General features: G+C 38.6%; 1 protein-coding gene across 1 annotated transcript in view; it reads left to right on the forward strand.

The window, feature by feature from the left end:
• Positions 1-17,841, forward strand: part of si:ch211-186j3.6 (neural-cadherin) — a 256,350-nt gene that overhangs the window by 224,010 nt on the left and 14,499 nt on the right. The window contains exon 35 of the mRNA XM_047580957.1: positions 7,091-7,335. Coding sequence (XP_047436913.1) covers positions 7,091-7,335 — 245 coding nt within the window. The remainder of the gene's footprint in view (positions 1-7,090; positions 7,336-17,841) is intronic.

A 17,841-nucleotide genomic window follows, 5' to 3' on the forward strand; every position in this document is an offset into this window, starting at 1 on the left:
GAACCTAGCCATGGTAGGTATTCCATGTCTGAAATAGCTTCAGTAAATACTCCTCAATGTTCATTTTATTGTTCCATTCTCAGACAGTTTTTTTCCAATCTGGCGCAAGCACTCTCAGGTCTCTGTTGGGCCTGCAATAAAAACTGTGTATGGGGGAGGTGAATGCTGTGGTCATTCATCAGGTCTAACACAGTTATGCCAGGGTGTTGCATTATGGGAATTGTAGGAGTCCTATTGAGAAAGAAAATCAAGATATATCAACTGCTACATCAGCTTGGATTTTTTCTTTTCAAATCAGTTTCTGACTCATTCTTACGAAGGGCAGTGGAATATTGTTGCAGTTTCACCTTTAAAAAAAGTTTCTTGTAGAGGTCACTAGTTCAGCTGATCCTCACCAATTATCTGTCAGTCCTTAGTCTCTTACACTGTCTTTTCTACAGACCCCAATAGTTCTCTTCGTTTTGACATTGATCCATATCCTGAATGAGCTTGTTTTTATTGTGCTGCTCATTCCTGATTAAAAATCACTGGCGGGAAATGGGAGGTGACTGCTAGACAGTCTCTGAGTGCCAAACTGGTTGAAGGTCATTGCAAATTACATGTTCATTTTGTTTGCTTTTGAAACTGATATCTTCACTTTGAAATAAAGATGAGCAAGTAAACTCATTTAGTGCCATAGTCACGGACAGGGTGTCATGCAGACTAAGATCAACTATGTGTTACTACTCCTGAACTACACAGACACAAGACTTTCTGTAGCTGTCTCAAAGTCAAACCTGTCTGTAGTGTGTACACTTTGTTTCCAACTCCTTCAATATCTAAATATACATTCATAAGGCAAATGTGTTCCAAGTCAAATAAAATACTCCAGTTGATTCACAATGCACAGTACAGTGAGGTGTGTGCTCCAGTTAAGCTAACAAAACCTCGAATACATGTACAGTTGTAGTGTAGACATAACGCGGACATATATGTACACTGATAATATGAAATAATATAATCCTTATACATGTTCACTAGTGTGTTTCGATTACAGGTATGCAAAATGTAGTCATACTCCTATTATGTGATATTTAGAATGTAAATGTTTGGTAATGAAACTTCATTAAAAGTCATGGAAAACCCTTGGAAGTCTATCGGTCATAATGTGAATGAACCCGGGGCCACGTTAGCATCAGTCTAAAATTGGTCTCAGAGAGACTTTTAAGAGCCAGTGTGTCCAGCAACAGCCATGTCCCCCCCACCCACCCCCATTCCATTTAGAAGAGTATGAATAAGGCAGTGAACACCACCTGCTCAGTCACAAAATGCTGGAGGTGAATAAAAAATATTTTTTCAGCCCCCTGACCCTGGTGGGATTCATACTTCTGCTTGATCAACATTTTGCATGTGCCGCTGTATTACTTTCTGTATGAGGGTTAGTTTGTTTGTCAGCGGGAAATGGGAAGTGTCATGCAATGAAAGGCCACGGCAAACTAACAACCCTCTCCTGTGGCACAGACCGAATCAAACACTAAGCACTCTTAGCCACATTCATTAATCTCAGCATTTTCTTTTTTACCATTGGAAACATCAACCTTCATGCAGTCTGTGCAGCCTCCTACCTCCAAAGCTTGCCTTTCCCTTTTTCATTTCATGTCTCTGATACCCACACCATCACCACACCCTATCTTTACAATGGCTTTCATCCTGGCACGCCACCCTCCATCCCTCCATTTTTTGGTTTATACACCTCTCAACTTGTTCTCGCTCAGTATTTAACCCGCCACACCACACAGCTACCATTCAGATACATATGCACACACAATCTACCTCTCCTTGCTTGTTAGTTGCCTCCTTCTATTTTCACCACTTGACCTGAACCTTGGAAGATAATTAGTCGTAATTGTTGACAGTAAGGTTTTTGAAACCTACTCAACAGTCAGGTAGTCAAATTATTCTTCTAAATAGTGTGACAGAGCTCAGATTAACATATATACAGTCACTGAGTTTTTTATGTATTTATTTATTTTCAATATATTTAAAAAAGACAATTATGGCTATGATTCGTAACGCCTGTGATGGAATCATGATCATTAGCGTGCGCGCCCACTTAACCAACAAAAGACAGCAGGAATGCGAGCTCCAAATAACTGACCTAGTCTGACGTCCAAATGGGGTCATGGTTAGACGTCCAAATAGCATAGACGTCCAGAATTGGTCGTGGACCGACGGACACCTAATGTTTAGTGGGAACATTTTTACTTCCAAAACACTTTACTTCTAAGCAGGAATAGCCGAGTATGACATGTAGCTGAAACATACAACATAATTATTATATGCAGCTGGCTGCTTCAGGAGTGGAGATCATTTATTTACATAGTGTCAGTAACAACTCAGGTTGTCTCAAGACACTTTACAGAACCCAGCCTGAATCCTCATGAGCAATCACCAAGGCAACGGTGGCAAGGAAAAACTCTCGTTTAACAGGAAGAAACCTTGAGAAGAACCCAGCTCATATGTATGGGCTGAGGCCAGCCGGGTAGAGACAGAAAGAGAGAGGACAGGAGGACAAGAGTACAACAGGAAAAACAAGATGATGAATAAATATATATGCAGCATCTAAACACAAAACAAGCAAGAGCACAATATACAGCTGATGCATGTTCATGTCGAGATTGATAGTGAATAAAAATTAATGCATAGAGGTAGCATTCAAAATATTCATTGTTGAAACACTTTTGGCGCCTTCAGGCTAGGAGTGAGAGAGCAGATTTTCAGCGGTTAGAGACATGAAGCGTCACGCTGGCCTCCGTCGTGAAAGCTGAACTGGCTTCAACCGCTTTTTTGTCACTCCGCTGGCGCATCAGTCAGTGCCCATTCTAAATCCCCCAGCCATACCACTTTCGAGCGCATGAGTGACACTCTAACAGCAACTTACAAACAATGTCCCCAGCAACGCTAGCAGGGCTGTAACTTTTGTCGCTTGTAGTGTGAACACAACATTTCTGGGTACACAGTGTGCTAATGAAGTTGCTGTTATAGGAATGAACAAGAACACAGGGACATAAATCTGCCAGGAACAATAGTAGTTCAATTACAGGTAAATTGCATAGCACAATGTACACATATAGTACCTTATACATTATACACTATGTAGTACATGTATATGAGCTATATTAAAAAGAATAGATTAGACTGTAACAGCTCATCACTCAAGGTCTGTCTGTACGTTTATTTAATTTATGAGGGAAATTCCTTTGGGGTAGTGTTGACAAGATGCGCAAGAGAATGCAAAGAATAAACAATATGTGATACATCAGTCACGTTTTTGACGGCAGATAACTTAACATGAGATTTTATCATTATAAACTTTTTGGGAAGCTACACACCAATGGGACCAATCATTTTACCAGGTTAAAACAGGTGCATTTGGAATGTTCAGATTTGACGTCTCTGGTGTGTTGGAATCCATAAGCTACTATATCAGAATTTACATAATATTAACATGTGAAGTTGCCATTTTGCTTCAGGTCAGTCTTAATTAGATTCAGGGAAGATTACCCTCAGAAACAGTCCTTCAGGATCATCAGTTAGTGTTTGGTCTCATTCTGTGTGACACTGAAGACTCATTTCAACAATTCCAAAAGATTTATTGTTACAACTAGCTTGGCATAGTCATACTCAATTCTTATTAGAATATTAGTCTTGTTGCATGCCATTTGGATTTCATTATGAACTGTGTTTATACCAGATACTGGAGAAAAAAAAAACGTTAAACAGCTGCTGATGTACATCTCTGGTGGTATGGGGAAGTAAATAAATACCAGTGTAAAGGCTTAGCATCGGGTCAACTTGAAAAGGTAGTGAAATAACAGAACTATGTGAAAACAAAAACACTAATAAAGATTATTCAGCTTATCTGGCTGATGTGGTACATAATCAGCAGCAGTTTGCAACTTTCTTGTCATTTTCCCCTTTCAACAAAAGCATGTTCTCAGGAAAAGCAACAGAAACAAGTCTTATGACAGCATGAAATGGAGATGAAAATCTCTTTAAATAGTCAGATTTATTTTTAAAAAGACTGTAAGATGTGTTCAAAAACAAAAGCAGTCAGGCTTCAGAGATGCTCATAGCCCCCCACCTGTCACTAATTACTGTGTGTGAGCATGCATTCTCATAAATTATGATAAGACTCTCGTCACAGCCACGGCTTACAGCAGGCAATTTTATGAGAAAGTGGAGAAAAGAGGAGCAGTGTTGTCTTGCTGACTGACAGGTTTCCTGTATTCAACACCTCCACAGACTCCAACCAGGCATAATGAACACTGAGTGCTAAGCTCTGGTTATGTCATAATAATCCCTCCCACCACTAATTATCTCTGAAAACGTCTTTCAAGCAGACAGGTCTGAGTTTCTACTTTCATTATCAAACTAGCTGTCTTTTACAACAGCAAAAAAAAAAAAAAAACTCTCAACCCTGATTGTGTTCAACTAAGTGTACACTAAAAAACTAAATTAGTCCATGCTTCAGCTTCTAGATTGAAATGTTCAGAAGATTCCTGTCTGAAGACTGTCATGGGGAATAAATGTACTGAGGATGCACTGAGGAGTAGTGTTACATGAACAAGTAGGCACCCTCGGCCAATAACACTATTTGTCCAGCATATTGTCTTAAAGTGTTTTTTCTGTGTTACTAATACATTGTTTGCAAAGGTTCTACGTTATATGTATATACATATTAAAGACGTTTCACCACTCATCCAAGTAGAGTGGTTGGGAGTTGAGTTAGAGATATAACATCTCTGGGTGTTGTCCACCTGAAACTCCAAATACTCACCTGTAATTACAGTTAAGGATAAACGTATCATAAATGTATCATAAACGTATCTAATCTAAATGTTACTAATAAAATCCCAAATCCTCATTGGTCTTTTAGAACTGACTTCTTGGATGAGAGGTAAAACATCCTCACCAAAACTCAACAAATCAAATCCTTGTTTCAGCTTTGTCTTTTGCTTTCTACCCTTACATTTATGAGTTCATCACTTGTGAAAATGAAATCCAGACAGATTTTGGCATTGAATTATGTTCCCTAGAATTGCAGAGACAGGGATTGTCAGAGTTTCTGGCCCATATAAAGAATGTAAATAGCTATACAGATTAGTTGCATGTAAACAGTTTGGAGGAGATACAGTAAATGAACCCTCTGCTGCCCTGTTTGGATTAGTTTTTTGACAGCAGTGGAACAGTTATGATATCAATTACAGCACCGTTTTGAATTTACTGTTTGCTGTTTCATAGTAAAGTTAAGTCAATATCTATTAGCATGAAAATATCTTCAGAGACCAGAGGCAAGACTCATCTCTGATGTCATCAAAATGTACAGCCTTGAGCTTCTCCACAGACATTGAACGAGATACTGAATTAATGGGCTCATAAAATGTTTGTTTGAGCTGTTACACCCAAATGAGCTTTTAATTATAGTGGCGCTTTCTGAAGTGAGGCAGAAAATGTGCCCCAGTCTGCATAAAATCATCCTAGTTACTGCCAGTGCCACAGTCAGCATTTTCATCTCCTGCGGTTCATTTTCTATTGAAGTGTACATCCGTGTGAGATCACTAATTAAAGGGCTAATGAACTTTCTTCACTGTTGTAAATGGTAATGAACAGTCAGTAAGACCAAACGTGGGTAGTAACAAGTCATATTTAGTAAGTAACTTGTTTGAGCTGCTCAGTAGCTTTAATTTATCTTTCCTTTAATTCTTGAGTACATTTTTTCTGTAAGATTAGTATGCAATCATTGTGCAACTTTTATTTATTTATTATTTTATACATCAGTGCGTATTCCTGAAATCACAACTGTGCGGTTCTTTCACAGCCACATCCCCTCATGTCTGTCTTATATTTAAAGCAGATTAATGGATAAAGGTACAGTTGGATATTTACAAGAGCAGAACATTCACAACTGTTCTTAACTCCACTCTCAGACCTCTAAAACAACACTAGGGAACTCACAGTGCTAGCTCTGGTTACAAGCGCTTGTTTGAGGTCAGAAAACCATAGAAATGTGCACTGAGCTGGCAGAGATCAGTAAGTGTGATGTGTTTATTGAAAATATATTTGATACTTTATATTATAAATAATATTTACAAATGTCTGCTACTCCGACATAATTCAAAACGTACAAAACAAGCAATCCAGCCCATAGACTGTAAAAAAAGTGGACACCATGACAGCTCCAAGGCAAAACATGTGGTGCTCCCCCTGGTGGCTGACTGCATTATAGGTTATATGATCCACCTCCATGGATAGGACTGGAGAGAAACTAAAGCAATAAAATACACATCAAATATTTGTTTTCAAGTGTGGTTTCTATCATTTTATATAATTAATATAATGTTTGTGTATGTTTAGAGTCTATTTTTAATTGATAAGTTTTATTGCAGTTATTTGGCGTTATAAAAATACAATGTGTACAGTGATTCTAGAGGAAGGATGGGTGGGTCATGCATACCGTGGCTCCACTCTCTGACAGGGCTGCTCAGACTGTGGCCCCAAACTTTAAGATTGTGCTGTCCATATCCCCAGGATACTACTGTCAGTTTGACCAGTGGGAGGAAGTGGAGACGTGTTATCCGTTTTTTTCTATGCCTATTATCCACCAGTTTTATTACATGGACCTGAGAGATATAATGTTTCAACCGCGGGTGGTCTCCTTGTAAAAACTGAAGAGTAAACGCCCCTGCAGTCGGGAAAATGTCAACTCATTTTCTTCTAATCAGCCCAAATAAGCTATATGATAGTGGAACATAACTCAGTTTAGAAATGTCAGACTTATGTAGTTATCTGGCTGAGAAAAATTCGACGTTCAGTTGTTGCTACAGATATAAAAGAAGCCTATTCCTGTATATATAGTTTTAGGGTAAGTTAAACACCACTGGATACCAGAAGTTTTCTCTAATGACTGCGAACCATAAGACATATTTTGTCTAATGATGTAACTGGTAAATAGGACTTCTCATATCAAATCTGTTCATCTCTTTCTTTTTATATGATGTCTCTATTTTACATCCTTACCTTCTTCCTTATTCTTTCTCTTTGCTGTCAGATGTCCCCCTGGTCACATGATCCGTGTGAACGGGACCAGAAAGTCCTGTGTTTACACCCTTTGTGCTACCCGGCCTTGTCACCGTGGAACATGTGTGGCCCAGTCACCCTCCAAATTCACCTGCCACTGTCCAGAGGGTTACAGGGGACGTCACTGTGAGACGACACTGGCAGTTTACAGAGAGGACGTTGGTCTGAGCTTCAGCTCCCTCTTCGCCATCTGTATCTGCTTCATGGCCTTACTGGGTAACTACTGCATCTGCTTTGTGGAACACCTGCATTATTTTGATCATTATAAACATTTCCATCATACAAATATGAAGATGTTGATAGCCTCTTAGGGTTTTTGTGATTTTATTGTTTTATTACATTTTGTAATCATGCACACAGTGCAAATTCAACAAGATACGCATATATTGTTGCCACACTGTGCACTGTGTCCTATATAATTCTTAAAACACAGAGCACTCTTGCAGATAAAAAATACATACATGCATCTACATACTGTACAACAGGGAAATAATAAGGACTCTCCCAGCTTTCTGGAAGGTAGAAAAAAAGCACAAAAATATATCTTTGTAATAAAGTAGACATTACAGTGTTAACGTACAGTATCTCAGACCTGGCACAAGCATAAATCCTGTATGGCATATGTCATACAGGATTTACAACCTCTAGGGGGTCCGTGGAGGTACTGCACAGTTCACAAACATCACACATTTAAATTTCTTTAAATACACATTAACATGAATGTAGTGAAATCCCAGATGCATGCTGCAATATCAGCAGAAGACAAGCTAACTGTGCATGTCACTCACATCAGCCAACTACTGAGACCAAAATGGCTTGGTGATTCATTGTCCCTACTACTTTAAGCTATGTTTAAAGTTTTAACTTTTAACTTGTTAATTATTTTCTTTTTTTGTCAATACACCAGTTCGGTATGTTTATGTCAGGTGTGTTCATGGTTACAGGAGTTGCAAAGGGACATGTTTGAAATAAGGAAATGAATATTTGAACCTGTGTATTATTTGAATATCTTAATATTGAATGCAACATGATAGTAATGTATATTTATGAATAGCACTACGCCGGGTTTAATATAGAACACAGACACAGGGTGGGGGATCCCTACATTATCTCTCCATCAGTTTTGGGGTCCTCGGCCTTAAAAACGTTGCTGTATGGCAACACAAGACATCCTGGCGAACTCAAACACAACTTCTTATAAGGGTCGTTGTCCTGTTGATATTGCCCCTCTTTGACTGCATGAACAAAACTGACAACAATCAGTTGAATATCTGGGAGATTTACATGAAAGAAACATATGTATTTGAATTCATGTCACATACTCCACATAGTTTTGAATCTAATGCAGAGCTGAGCCAGGACATTTGCACAAAGCTATACATGCAGCTACCAAGATTGACAAATGCTGGAATTCCACTTTCAGGATCTGATAACCATTAAACAACTTATTTCTAACATGCATACACAATGTGATAGTAGTGTATCAGATCTTTCTATTGATATAATACCACAAATGCCTGTTTGATAATTAGTGTCTTCGTTTAGAGGCTTGTTGTGCTGAGTTGTGGGTATAGTTAGATCCTAGAGACAAATGTTATCACACTTGGACTAACTGATAAACATACATCACTTCAGAGAATGTAATAATTGCTGCACAGGGCTCCTATTAGTAAATAGTCCTCATCCTTATCTACATAACCCACTAGAGATACATATTTTTTTATGTACATTGTGGAATGTAAGTGGTGAGCTACAATGATACATGGGGTTCAACGTTTTCAAATCCCTGAGCCTGCAGATAATCAGAATATCGTTAAATGACTTTCCACTATTTGGAAGTCTATAAAGTCTTTTAAATCCCTTTCTTGGCATTCATTTGCATGTTGATTTGATGATTAACAGTGTTCTATAGCTCAGTGCCACTAAAGAAATGAACATAGTCTTGTGTCACAAGGAATTGTAGGTTACTAAACTTCCTCCACCGTACTGTATTAATACTTATTGCCTGCGAATGGATTGTCTGGAATAGACATTTATCTTGTTAAAATCTGAATCTCTCTGCCACCCTGTCTGTTTTAGCTCGTTGAATATTCATCTACCAGGGCCTTCAGCATTGTATTCTTATTCCTACAGGATGTTCTTCTTTGAAAGTGCCTTGGGCACAGTCATACACAGAGAATCGTCAGTACAATGACATATTCTCCGCCTTTAATTGAAGAGAATACCACAGAACACTAAAGACAGTATAAGACAGAGCATAGTAGGCTACAAGAGAAGAAAACAGATCAGAGGAGAACAGAATACAACAGGATGCCGCACAATAGCAAAAGAAAACATGAGGGAACTGAAAATATTTCAAAGCACAGGCAAGGTACAACACAGCGAGTTTAGGGAAAGCAGGAGATGCATAGTGCTGTGAAGGATGGGTACTGTGTCGTGCTGTGGCCAGCCACGTCGGCTTGTCTCATTGGTGATTCAGAGGGCACCTCTTTCCCACCCCGAGAGGAGTCACACACAGTTCAAATGATCATTTCTCCTTCTCTTTTCTCCTCCATCCCCCAGCATCTCCCTCCAAATTTGGCTTTAGGCTCATATTAAATGTGACATCCAACCTTGATCCTGCCGAGGCCCAGTTCTGTTTTAAGTGTTAATTACTTGATTTGTAGGCGTATAAGGTGCTGTTTACCCAAACCTGCAGAAATTGAGATCAATGCTCCAGGGGGCATTGGTAGTCATTTCAATCAGTAGAGCTTCCCATGCTCGATCGGTCAAGCATTCCACACTCTGAAATTTAAGTAGCAGCAAGAGACTTTTTCAATGTTTTCATCAAATATTGCTTGTGCAGACTCCAAATGTTTGAATAGCAAGTACAAAAGAAGGGCAGCAACTCCCAAAGAAAATAGGTCTGTTGAGAATGTTTGGTGAAGATTACAGAGAAATCAATTCTGTGCTACAAAGGGATTTATATTAATGAATTCCCTTTGATCTTATTGTTTTGTCTGGTATGATCAGCTATTTGATGGTTCTCAGATGAATTTTGTTCAGTTACTGTATTTACTATCCCTGGAGCATAGACCCCTGCATTTAGTGATACCCTGGCTCATTTTCCACACGCAGCAGGCCAGAGTAACTCAATATCTGTTTGTGGATGAATCTTAAAAGGTTGATGAGCTCTGGCTTTCCTCTTGTAGCACCACCAAGTTGACCTCTGTGGTTTTAATGAGGCACCATGCTTCAAGCACCACTCAATGGATTGCCATGAATTTCAATATCGGCGTTTTCCTCGCGGGATCTTCTTTCTTTTCGTCGATAACTATCATCAGTTCAACCATTTTAATTTGCCCATATTTTGGTTCATGGCTAAATATCTAGAAATTACCGTATGTCAGACACCGTTTTACTGATTGTTCAGTGGTAATTATCAGAACACGGTTAATGTGGTCAACTAAGGCAGTATTTGCATGGGACTAGTGACCAAGTATTTTGTAAGTCAAGGATCAGTGAATAAGCAACGTCTTTAATTTGTAAATTGCACACAAACACACGGGTCCTATGATAGTACTGGTCCGATTCAAATAAACATCTCTGTGATTTAATGATGTTTTCATTTCTTTAAGAAGTTTTGCTTGCTCCAAGTCTTTTTTGGCCCCACTCAGCAAGGAGAATCTTAAAGGATGATGATGAGTTAGACAGCAACACATTTTGACATACAGAATGTATTTATTGATGTGTGTTCATCACAGTGATAATGGTACATGCTGCCAGACAGTTCTCCACTAGTTTCAGCAGTCTTATCCCATCATGTTTTTTTTATTTTTTTTTTAATATATTTTTTACTATAAACCTGAAATAACCTGCAGAGTATCTGAAGCTATTGAGGAAAGTTAAGAAAATATGTGAAGTGGTGTAAAAAGTACAATGTTTACCTCCAATATCCAGTGGAATAAATGCAGAAAATAGCAGCATATTGACATCATATCCAGTATAATATCAGTGCAATTGAGTAAAACACAGTTTTTTAGCCAGGTTGAATACGCTGTGCACAACACAAGCGCTTTTAAATCACCTGATGCCCCCAGGTAATGTTAATCTTGTCCAAATAGAGCTTATGATGGTGAATACCTTAAAATCACCTGCTAATTTGTCATAATTTCCTTCAAAGCAAAGTCAACATACACTCTCACTGAACTGTGCCCTCATTATCTCCAAATAAAAATAAGAAACCACCGTGAAAACGTCATCTTCACGTAACATTCAGGATCTTCCTTGAGAAACTTTAATGGCCGATCTTATTAGTTGCAGTCACTGGCATTTCATATTAATGCAGTTGAGTTGATGCCTCTAGCGAGAACATCTGAAGCGAATTCTTCTCGTAGTTTCTCCTCCATTGATGGGACTGGAAGAGCTGACTCACAGAACCGACCGTGTGACAGTCCCCAGTGTGCTCCTGTGGGGTTGTGAGTTCAGAGCAAAGTTTCTATTTCAAAAATGTCAGCATGGCTCCAGACCAAGTCAAAGTCCACTTGACAATATTAATGATTAATAGCCTGAGCCTCTGAATATATCATGTAGCTTGAATATTGATTTGGCTTGCAGTGATGCAAATTCATTTATTCTGTTTGCTACATGTGCGTAGCTGTATGCAGATATCCTCGCTTTACATCCATGCCCCTTGTTATGTTTCACCTTCCATTATTATCGCTCTGCATCTGTTTTTCCTTGTAGTTTTTGTAATCTTAACTCAGTTTATTACTATTGTTCTGACACTGATATCCAAAAATCCCAAAGGTTACATCTATTTTACAGCAACAGTTATAAATGTAAACGTCTCCTGTAGCATTGTGTTCAGTTGGACCAAAATGTAAGGAAGTAAATATATTAACCACATATTTCAACATCATTTGTGGATATCAAAAAAATCTAAATCAGATGTATAAATCAAAAGTTACAGGGTGTTGTTTCAATTAGCTTGTACCTTTTACCTCGCAGATGGGGGCTTCTCTGTTTTCTTGGTGCCTTAGTGGTGTCGCTGAGAAATGATTTGATTATAGTAAACTACCATTTCAGTGTGTGTTAGTGTGAATCACTGGAGGTAGACTGAAGTACAAGTTAATTTACTTTTGTTTAGAAAATGGATGGAAAACCACGGGTGAAAGGGTTATGAGGATCACTGACATATAAAACACCAGTGTGCTGGTTCTCTTCAACCTTTAGACCATAGACTTTGAGTGTGGAGATTTAGTCAAGATGTCAGATTAGGGACACTGATGTCAGTCAATGAGTCACAAACTGAATATATCCTTGCAATCTTCTCTCCCAGACAAATTAAGCAGTCACTTCAGTGATTGCTGCATCGATTCTATCATGGCAGGTCCTGCAAGCTGAAGATATTTCCAAGGTTATCTTTGTGCATTGTTGAGTGTTTGGACAACCAGGAATACAAATATTATATCTCATGTGTAGGAAAAGCAACCCATTTGGACTAACTGTTCACAAGTGGAGACTGCGCACTTATTCATTTCTGTAAACTAACTATAATCTATTAAGTAAGACACAAGCCAATGCACACAAAACACAAATGAAGTAAAAAAGAGAGAATAAATAATGATGTGGTACCTGAAATGATGAAACTGAACCACATAATTACCTATATGTAGACAATAATTTACATTTCCTTTGTTCACCCTTATATAGCGCAAACTCAGACATCCCAGTTTTGAAGGAACAGAGATTTTTGTATATTGCACTGGGTTAGTAGCAGAATCTTACTATGATGCTGTATTTTAGCAGTTGCAGGGATGCAGGCCAGTTCACAGAGAATCCAGGTGTAATGGTACATGTATTTACCCTCAACTGTTGGGTGGAGTGTTTGTTTTAATGCTCAGGTCCAAGTGAAACAGTCGGCTTCAGGTTAATAGTGCATACATGAATTGTTTTTTTTTTTTTTTTAAATAAATAAATAGGACCCCTTTAGAACCAGTTACAGGTCCATAGAAATATTGCACATCTGTGCTTGTTCAATCTATCTAATTTTCCTGGCAGATCCTCTCAAGCTCTGGCTTATGGGTTGAGAAGTAGTTGTGACCTGCCATCTTTAGGCCTCTGCAGAGATCGTGGTCTATATTTCAGAGTTCTTTCTGCCTTGTACAACAGGGCTACTGTTGGTTGTCCACGTGAGGTCTTCAGCCGCAACCTCCAGGTCTGAGTGATGAAGTCCATGTGCAAGTGCAAAAAAAAATGCAGTTCATCGTGTGGCCGCTTGAGGCTGTCTGCAAAAGGGAGCAAATCCCCATAGACCCCCATGATACAAAGAGCAGCTTTACAGCATTATTAAACATGTTTAAGGCCTGGTTCAAAAAACGGGTTTGGTCTCAATGGTTTATTTCACTATTCATTACAACTGAACGGGGGTGATTTTTTTTTTAACTCATTCGTTTATGTTTTTTTAGTAACATTTAAAATTCTGCATAATTAAGGACGTTCCCACTTTGAGTGACAGGTGACGTATGGGCGCTGCCAGAGGCCGCTAGCTGCTAGCCTGTCCTCACCTGAGCTAATGACAACCTTGCGACTGAGTTTGAGGTTTTGGTCCATTTTGGATCATTTCAAATAAAAAATAATAGTTATCTGCTTTGCTGCATCTCCTACAAGACCATCCGGTAAGTGAATTTGGAGAATTATTCTTATGGTCGGTGTCAGTGCCCAATACAGCCAGTCCGGTAGCTGAAGTTAACTATCTAATGAATTAGCCTTAGGCTAGCCTTCCAGCGAGGCTGAGGTTTGTTAGCCAGGCTAACGGGAGGCTATCTATCAAACCGCTAACGAAGTCAGAACGTAAATAATAATTAACAATACTTTTAAGTGAAGTGTGTCAATTTGTGAAATATTAATCCACCACGTAAAGTACGAAACATTAATGTCTCGTTCACGTTACTTTTTCCATACGACCAATGTTACTGTAAAATACGGAAAAAATATTAATGTTATATGACAGTGTGGGTCCATACATAACGTTAGTCTAGATTATTGAAACGAGGTTATATGTTAGTAGTTTAAGTTAGACGGTAATATGAATTAAGATCGAGGAAACAAAGTGTGAATATGCATAATAATATTCAGTACACATACACATTATGTACATATAACACATACTTTATTTTATTTGTCTGTGTAAAATTCAGGTGATACAGGTGTTCTAGATGAACTGGACTAGCAGGACTTCAAATCTGGGCAGAGAACTCTTTGAAAGCCATCACTACATCACCGATTTTTATTATAGCCCAGATGTGAAATGTGACTCGTAACTTGTAACAGAACGCTAATATTTGTTTTGTTTTGTTTTTAATTGAGGACTTTAATCTCTAAATCATAACTGTATTTAATGTATTATATATTATATTTTAGTCGGGACAAATGGCATGAAACCGGGAGCGAGGCCACTGTGTTAGCCACCTGCTAGCACCTCGGGTAGCGATTAGCGTAGTCATCATCGGTGACTAGTTTACATGATGCTGCAGTGCACTTCTAGTGGATCGTGAATTGAAGGTTGTGTTTATATACAGTGCTTGTAGTTCTGAACAAGGAGTCCAATATTTATTTCTAGGTCGGTATTTTTTTCCTCATGCTCTGACAATCCTTTAAAAGCATTTTTGCAAACTCCTGCCTTTTACACAACGGTGTCTTCCATCAAGCCACTGTATCATAAGGGGCTGATTAGGGGCGTCAGTTACTCAGTAGCAGTTCTGTTAATTACAGAAGGAGTCTCGTGGTTCCAAACATTCCATTTCACACATTTTGAGATAATTATTCACTTTTCAGAAACCCTCCAGGCAGTATTTTTTGTGTCTGATACAGTATTAGGTGATGGCTGATTTAGTTAATTAAAAAGGTGATCTTTGGCAAAGCCAAATATGAATAATATATTGGAATCACAATACCTGCAAGGCTGTCATGATATACAATAAGGATGAGTCATATATAATATACCTAGGAATATAGTATGCGCATTGTACACTGCTCACTGAGATTGCACCTAATTTGCTGCACAGTAGGTTTGTTTCCCTGAGAGATGTATGCCATTGTACAATGGTCTGACAGTGGACGTCTGGATCGTCTTTTTTGATTTACAGGTTGCTGTTGTTGTTGTTGTTTGATGTAATTTGATGTTTTTATTTTTAAAAAGTGCCAAGACCAGCAACCTTAACTGATGTACGGTTCAGAAATATCATCTCATCTCATCTCATCTTCTACAACCGCTTGTCCTCACTAGGTTCGTGGGGGTTCCTGGAGCCTATCCCATCTGGCATTGGGCGAGAAGCGGGGTACACCCTGGACAGGTCCACAGTCTATCGCTGGGCTAACACATAGAGACAGACAACCATTCACACTGTTCAGAAATCCTCTCATTTAAACATTCAAATATATCACCATTAAACAAATATTCAGAACATTACCCAGTCCTTACTTGGCTTGGTTGAATTAATAAAGAATGCAGAAGGACCAAAGACTTATCAAGAACTGTAGCATCAGAATCAACATTATCTGGTTATGACCATTTAAAAAACATACAGTATTGGGAACCTAGGTCAGGATTTTAAGACTATGCCCTCTACTCCCTCTTTTTCAATTAGGGGTCCTCAAATTTTGCTTTGTTACTGCACGAGGACTCTTAATTAGGACTTAAGTCTGTATTCATTTTGTATTTGGTCACATTAATTTATTTCTAAGAGGCAGACCTTTCGTGCTAGACTCAATTTTGAGGCATATTTCAAGCACAGTGTGTTGGTCTAATGAGCATCTTCATTTTAAAGCGTAGCCAAGATAAAGATTCTGAACTATGCTTTCTCTAATAAGGACTATTTTGAAAGCTGATTTGATCTTTTGTCTTTGCATCCGTGCCGCACAGTGACTATTGGGAGACGCTTTTAAAATACAACTTACGGCCCTGGAAAGGCTAAATGGAGAGGCTAAAAGAAGAAGCTAACTTACATAGCAAAGCAAATAGCCAGTGGGAAAAGTAAAAGCAATGGGGAAATACAAATGCAAATGGTAAAGGCTATTACCATTACCATTTTAAAGGCCTGATTAAGTAAGCAAAAACTGTTGAGGAGAGAAAAGCCTACACTCTACCACGAAACAAAGGGTTTATCCTTGTCTTTATGATGAGCATGACAATGAGGAGTTGCAGTCCAGTCATTGTATGATTAAATAATACTACTATCATCAGCAGTAAATTACACATGTATACTGGTTTTAAGCAACACAAAATAAATATTGAATTGAAGTGTATAATATCCGAAGTGAGTTGGTCACTGTTGGAGATAACATATGAAACACAAATGACCAAGACACTGGTTATACTGTGTTTAATACTAATAATAGACTTTTTCTGTTGTCTCATCAACCCACTTTCTCGTGTACAGACTGGGAACACAATAACATTGTAAAACCAATTAGAATCTAGTGCTTTTGAAAAATAATGAACAGAGTTGTGGAGGAAGATTGAAAAATTTTGAACCTTGATGACTTTTTGTGGTTAATTAAAAATGAAACAACAAACATTTGATCTTAGTAATGGTAATTTTATTTGTAATTGCATATTGTATTTTTTCCTTTTTCCGTGCTGTTTTAGAAGTCTAAATACCGCTGGCACCAGAGTTCTTAATGTTAATACAAGTTTGAAACTAGTTAGGCTGTGAGTGTTTCTGTAAGTATCTGTGCTGACTGAAGGCTGCTATAAAAGACTTGACTGATGTTTTTCTGTCTCCGTCTCCCGCCGCTGCATGCTCTGTCATCTGGTCTTCTGTCTAGGTGAGGTGCAGTTCATCTCAAACAAGCCTGTTATTAAATAACTGCGCCACTTGCGTCAGGCTACTTGCAGGCTGTTGAGCAGACACAAAGCAGAGTGTGGCAAACAAACTGTCTTTCATCTCCACTATGAAGTGCACTCTCTTTTCTCAGTCCCCATCCAGTTCAACTAAAACACCTTCCATCTGAAATGAACAGCCTTCTGTTTTAAGCAAAGCTCTCCTTCCCTCAAGTGAAACCTCTTTAAATTAGTTCATGATGGGACTGGGACATTTTTTTTAGTTGTTAGGTGATCCTCTATTGGTTCTATTGGTTGTGTTGTCCACTGTTAGATGGGTACTCAAGTGCACACACAACTAAATCTGACAATACTGTAAGCATTCAATGCCCATAAGCAAAACACAACTTTAAACAGAAAGGTCAGTCTTTGCTTTAAGAGCTCTAAACAGCTGTCCTCTGGCAGCACTGCAGCACTCCCAGACCCCAAGCCATTTCAGTCTTGATTAAATACAGCAGAGACAGCACCACAGTGAATGTTCCAGCAGATCCTTCTTCATATGCTGCAGAATACCCAAATCTCTCCAACTGAAAGTACATTAATACCTACTGAAGTCATGTGGAGCTTGATGTACTGCTGAGGGAGACGTGAGCCCACCCACGCAATGTTAGTCAAACATAATTCGTCTGAAAGAATAAGTTTTCTGTCAAATGGAGTTGAAATATTTCATGTGTGCATTTAAAGCCATTACAGTCTGCAGGAAAGATTGTTGATTGCTCCATGCTTTACCGCCTCTTCACAAAGTAACATTCCCTGTCAGAAAACTTGATGTAAACTGAAAGACTACACTACACTGAAAGACTGCTCTTCGTAGCTATATTTAAAATCCACTGTGGTTTCCAGTGGGAACAAAAACC

This window comes from Mugil cephalus, chromosome 3 (genome assembly GCF_022458985.1).
Source record: "Mugil cephalus isolate CIBA_MC_2020 chromosome 3, CIBA_Mcephalus_1.1, whole genome shotgun sequence".
Lineage (NCBI taxonomy): Eukaryota > Metazoa > Chordata > Actinopteri > Mugiliformes > Mugilidae > Mugil > Mugil cephalus.